The 6,166-nt window shown below is 33.6% G+C and overlaps 1 protein-coding gene across 1 annotated transcript; it reads left to right on the top strand.

Moving 5' to 3' along the window:
* Window positions 1-3,999: 3,999 nt before the first annotated feature.
* LOC114267188 (phosphatidylinositol 4-phosphate 5-kinase 9) lies at window positions 4,000-5,492 on the top strand. Its single transcript, XM_082913534.1, has 2 exons — window positions 4,000-4,122; window positions 5,127-5,492. The coding sequence occupies exons 1-2, from the start codon at window positions 4,068-4,070 to the stop codon at window positions 5,312-5,314; spliced, it is 243 nt and encodes an 80-aa protein (XP_082769660.1). The 5' UTR covers window positions 4,000-4,067; the 3' UTR covers window positions 5,315-5,492.
* Window positions 5,493-6,166: the final 674 nt, after the last annotated feature.

The following is a 6,166-nucleotide window of genomic DNA, read 5'->3' as shown; positions in this document are numbered from 1 at the left end:
GGTTGAACTTTGGGTTAGTTGTTGGATTTAGATCTATTATCATTAGATGTGTTTTGGGGCTAATTGGGTGTTAATTAGCATGTTGTTGTTGTAAGGAGAGGAAACCCTAATATTTATTTGGTTTAATAACTCAATAGAGGGGTTTTGATTATTGGGTAAATACTTGGGTATTTTGGGTTTTGAATGAAGCCATTGTTGTTGTTGTTGTTGATTGAACCTTTTTATCAATATTGGGAGAAGGGGAGGGAAATCCTATTTTAGTGATTATGATTTAATTTGTATAATTAAATTGGAATGGTTTGGAGATGAATGTAGTAGATTAAAATGAGCTTTGGCTTATTGTCCTTGGATTTGATTTTGTGAAAAACAAAAGGAATAAAACCGGTTTTGAAAAATAAAGAGAGTTGGTTTGTGAAATGGGAAAGGTACTTTGAAATGAGTATGAATGTTGGATTGTTGTACCTTATACTACTATGTTAGTATTAGTAATAAGTTGATAATCTCATGATATTTGAGTCTTTAATAGATGTACTAAATATTTGCATCTAGAGGTTTTGTCCTTGGTTATCGGTGGAGGATGACGTTGTTGTGTGGAATTGTCGTGAATGCATTACACCATTGTTGATTGAACATCTTGTGTGATGAAATGTTGAGATGCATTATATATGTATACTTGTTAGGGAGGAGAGAGGGGTTGTACTCCAGTGTGTGTGAGAAGATAGGGGATGGACTCCACACACCTATGTGTTCATACACTTTAACACATTGTTTGTATCTGGATGGTTTATGTAAATATGTTGTACATGTTAGTTATGCCCTGTTGCATTTCGATTGGTGGTGTTACACCCTGCGCTGATAATCAGAGGTACCGTTACCTTCCAGCTAGCGCCTGGAGAACTGTATGCGCTGAGAATATAAGGTACCACACCCTTCCAGCTAGCGCCTGGTAAACTGGTATGTTGTTGTGAGAGGTGTATCCTTGGCTTACTATACGCATAGCTAGTAGAGCAAAGTTTGTTGTTGATATTTCAGTGTGTTTGGGAATATCATGGATTGTGTTGATTGTGGTTTTGGCAGGCTGAGTTGCCTCATTGGTTTATCTTATGCATGTCGGTGAGTTGTTATCTTCTTTTATAACAGTGCATGTATAGATTTGATTGTATCGGGAAGAAGCCAAAATGTCATCTTTGTATTTTGGAAAGTGTGAAGGAAAACGGATTTTCTTTAAAGAAATTATAATTTTGAGAAGGGGTATTTGTGTATGTTGGGAGAATGGAAGAGAGTAGTGGGCTTAGTGAATTAAATTCCTAAGGTATTGTTAATGTTATGAAAGAATGGGAATGGGAATTAATGAAAGGAATAAGGAAAGATGAATCGCTTATAGCGTTGAATGAAGCGGTTGTTTTCAAGAAAAGTTTATATATATATATATTTTGCATAAACTGTCACATTACTATTCTAGTACGAGAATGAGTGTTCATGATCATAGCTAGCTGTAAGTTGTTATTGTTGAGGATCATGTTGAGTTCCCTACTGGACTATATGTTCATCCCACGTTGTTGAATCTTTTTCAGGTATTAAGCAGGTTGAGCTGCAAGATTTGGTTCTACTTATCAGTTGGCCACGGGGCCTTTCTTATGTGGGCGGAATGCCATTGTTGTAAAAGGGTTACACCCTTCTTCTTGTACCTTCAGTGTTGTAAGCCCAAGGGCAATTTATTAAGTATGTTCATGTAATGTTTACTTTGCATACGAATGAGAGTATTGTTAATCACTTCTACGGATTGAATGTATGAGTTTATTTCCGCATGTTATCCTTGAAATTGAATTAAGTTAATGAATTTGGTAATGACTTCGAGTAATAAAAAGTGGGGCGTGACAGGAACATTTATAAAAATACGTAGCATGAAACTACTCACCTGGAAACGAAATAATATAATCCTCGAATAGAGTATGAAAGTCCAACTAGTGCCCTGAACTAATATGAAAACTACACGTCACTATTAATTTAAAAATATTAAAGAATACGAACTAAGTAACCCCAAACTAAAGCGCACTAACACGGCTCAACCCAACTCACCGTTACTCTTAAATATTACCTAAGTTCATGTTCTTCAAGGTCTAAAATCACCCGAGACATAGGTTCCGATCGAAACTTAACTAAAAATAACTTTAAGATAAAACAGTGTTTTAAACAAGTTTTCCCAATCTATTCGCTAACTTTGAAAATTACAAAACCCACTCCACGCTATTCAAAAAATTCCAAAACCCCTCCAGATATCAACTAATATATCCTAAGTTTCAAACCCAATTGGTTTCACTTGATTTTCTTATCAAAATAATTATCTACAATTTATTATATCCAAACAGGTTGTTTTCTGCAGCACTTTAAAGAAATTGACGGTTCTCTTAATATACACGAGCAATCAATGCAAGGCCAAAAAACGTACGAAACTAGACTCGTTACCGGTTCTAATGACACTAATTTGATAATTTTTGGATTTATACCCAAAGAGAACAACACTCCCGAATTTAATGTTTCGGACTGGTTTCCTGGACAGAGTTGAATACCTCAATTTATATGGATTTTGACTCCCAAAAATTATGAAAAAATTCAGATATGCAATTCAATATGTAATTAATCTACTGTAAAAATTTCAGTTCGAAATTCATCCATTTGATATGGTTTCTTGATTTTTAAAGTTTGCGATTCTGTGCAGAATTTTTGAACTAAGAATTACACTCATTCTTTATAGGGAGCTGTTAAGATGTGCACCTCAATAAGATGTGCACATCATATACACATTTATTTTAAGCCACTAGATTTTTACAAATTAATCTCATCCACTGAATAATTTGATTAGGAATCTTGAGAACCTCTTCAACCGGTTACCTTTTTTTCAAATTTCTTCAGTTTTTTTCCCAAAAGCCCCTCTGTTTTTGAGACAGCACGCAGACAGTCTGCCAGAGTTTTTGTTTTTCAACTAATCATAAAACCTGCCAAGAATTTCCTCAATCACGGTTGCTAATTGGTGCTAGTTTTAAGTGTGGATGAGGAATGATAATCATTACTCCGTTTTTTCTGCAGTTGTGTTCAATTAATCAGCAGCAGTGCAATATGCAAACAGTTCTTAATTCTTACCAAATGATGTTTATGGCTAAATATTATGAGGAAAGCAATCTAGAATTGGATATGATTTCTCCCATGTATCAGAAGTGATGTTATTTGGATGGAGGGAGCTGAATGACCTTCCAATGCAGAGCACGACTTTCTTTCTATGTTTCTTTGAAGGGGGCAATCAAGATAAATTAACAATCAGCAAAACTATTTCATTTTGCTGTAGTTTATCACTGTGCAGTTACTTATGTTTGCATTACCATTTTGGTAAATCACATGGGTCTTTCACATATTACTCTTCTATCAATTGAACAATTAAATTATGGAAATTTTCAACCATGCATGTAGTCATGAAATTACCTGAGCTGCCAATGGTTCATGAGCATTTTTATGTCTCAAATCCTGAGCCCCGCTACTGAGATGTTTTAAGTTTCAATGTGGTTGTATACTTGGAATATAGGAAACTTATAAAAATAATGATTTCCAGAGGATGTTAAAGTCTACATGAAATCTTGGTACCAATGTCCCAAAAAATGATAAAAGAAAGAAACTGTATATTGAAATCCTTAATGATATTACTTAGGTTGACATAAGATATATACAAGTTAACGCCATGAAAAGAATAAAAGAAATGCATTCAGTTGTCAAAACAAAATGGAATTATTATTTTCCAATGTTGTTTCCTTAAACCTCCAAGGTGTTATTAGCATGCATATTTTAAACTTATATTTCAACTATGATTTTGAACATATTTAAAATGCAATGCATATTTCATGTGCTTTGGTTTTCTTTTCATGCATATGCTGTTGTTTGTATCTTCTAATTCTCATTTAACTGTGCTTATGTAGGCAGATAGAAATTGACAGTAAATTTTTAGAAACACAGCACATTATGGATTAAGCCTTCTGTTGGGTGTTCATTATCGAGCCCCTCAACACCTGCGATCTCTTATGTCTTACAATCGAAGTTTAAGAGCAGATGGGTTGGGAATTGTTGCAGAAGAAGGTGAACTTCATTCATATCCAGCAACTGATTTTCTTCAGTACTCCAATATGATGCTGTTTGAACTTCCTGATTGTTGGTCAAATAACAAAATACCTTCCTGAATGTGAAACTGTAATAAGCATGAAAGACAATAAAATTGTGAATGTGGTACTCTAATAAGCTTGTATAATTTGCACGAAAGTTTGCCTTTATATCGTTGCTTGTCACAAGGAGTAAAAAGAAAAAAGATAGGTGTGGAAACCTCAAGGAAATTAACACATACAAAACTTGATTGATATGTTATCCATTGTGTTATTGTGCCGTGAAGTAAACAAAAACTGAGGACGATCAATGGTACGTTGCTAATCTATGAGGGAAATAGCTGCAAATTTCTATCGCTCAAATTTTTTATAGGCTTATAGCTTGTAGTGGAAATGCAATTATTCAAGTTTTCGGAGTTTTCCTCTGTTTTTTTTTTTTGTTTTTTTTGTTTTTCCATTTATTATTTGTTTGTTTTTTGTGATCATGTAGAGGTCACAAAAAGCCTCTAGATGACACTGGGCCAACATTTGATTGCTTGTTATTAGTATTTCGAAAGACTGAAGCCTTTCCTTGACTTTTTCTTTAGTCTGTTTTTGGATCTTGGATTTGTGGAGCAATTTGTGTAGGAAAAAAGAAATGAGAAGGGAAAAGTGAATGAAGTAGATGCTATTTATGTATTTGATTTTTTTTTTTTTTTACATTTCTCTTTTCATTTCCCTTCACAAATACAAGATTCAAACATGATTCCTGATCTTGATAGCTGGTTCTTAAAGGATTTGGATCTTTCATACAATATGCTAGGTTTGATTTATGCATAAATGTTGAACGCAAATATTTTTTTCTTCTTTGGATACCCAAAGCCATAATAATTGGATTCTTTCATCCAATCTGAAATCACCATTCCCCTCTTTATACAAATATAACTGCATCATCTATTGGGACATGAAACTCTTAACTAAATTTTGTTGATATGATCCAATCAGAATCTATGGAGGATGAAATCTCCAACTACCCACAAGGCCTTGTTCTGGTCCCCCGTGGAGGCGGTGATAATAGTAATGTTGTAGGCCCTCATATCAGAGGTAGCCAATTGAGGGCTGCATCTGTTACTGGTGATGAGGAAGTGGATGTGGATCTCCTTCTTCCTGGTACAGCAAGGTATGATCATTAAACCAGAATTCTTTTTAACTTTTGCAAAAGCATCCGAAGAAAGCATGCATGATTGATTCTTGAATGCGAAATCCTGTTTAGATTTAGTGTGTAGGTGAATTCAAATGGAAGACTGAAATAATTTTAGTTGCTAATTACCTTCACCGACAATTCTTTGACGACGACTATTGCGACCAAATAATTTAGTTGCTAAAACCCTTCGGCGACTAAAAATTAACTTTTGGTGACTAAAAATTTAGTCGCCAAAAGTGAAAATTCTTGTAGTGTATGATTCATTAGTAAAAGTTATGACATTTTGTTAATTTTATTATGATTGTAGAGAAAAAAGTTGTGGTTATGATTCATTAATAAAAGTTATGACATTTTGTTAATCTTATTATGATTGTGGAGAAAAAAGTTGTGGTTATGATTCATTTTAGTAAAAGTTATGATTTTACTGCCAAAAGTTATGATTTGTCATGGTAAATCATAATAAAAAATGTTACGATTCAAATGTTATGATAATTGATTAGAAATAACTATATTTGTTATGAGTTATCATTATATTGTTATGATTTATAGTGTCTTTGTTATGACACTTCGGTGAATATTATGGCATTGTTATGATTCATTGTAGTATTGTTATGATATTTGAAAAAAATTTATGATTCTTTCTGTAACCTATTACATGACCGGTTTAGCAGGTCATTTTTTATGATGTGGCACGATATGGACCATACAATAAGTGCATATCATATGCCCTTTTATAAGGTGCACATTGTAAACTTTCCCTTCTTTATACATCAATTTAACTCCTCAGATTTCTTAACAGCATATATATATACACAAAATACATACACCAACAATCTCTCCA

This window comes from Camellia sinensis, chromosome 2 (genome assembly GCF_055761805.1).
Source record: "Camellia sinensis isolate YWXY chromosome 2, ASM5576180v1, whole genome shotgun sequence".
In the NCBI taxonomy this organism is placed as follows: Eukaryota; Viridiplantae; Streptophyta; class Magnoliopsida; order Ericales; family Theaceae; genus Camellia; species Camellia sinensis.
Note: the sequence above shows the minus strand (reverse complement) of the source record. Positions and strands in the feature narration are given on the sequence as shown.

What these genes read in the sequence shown, in the direction of transcription:
- LOC114267188 (XM_082913534.1), top strand. Translation starts at nt 4,068, where the DNA reads ATGTCTTACAATCGAAGTTTAAGAGCAGATGGGTTGGGAATTGTTGCA. An exon ending in GGGAATTGTTGCAGAAGAAG is followed by an intron (nt 4,123 to 5,126) that starts GTGAACTTCATT and finishes TGATCCAATCAG; the next exon opens with AATCTATGGAGGATGAAATC.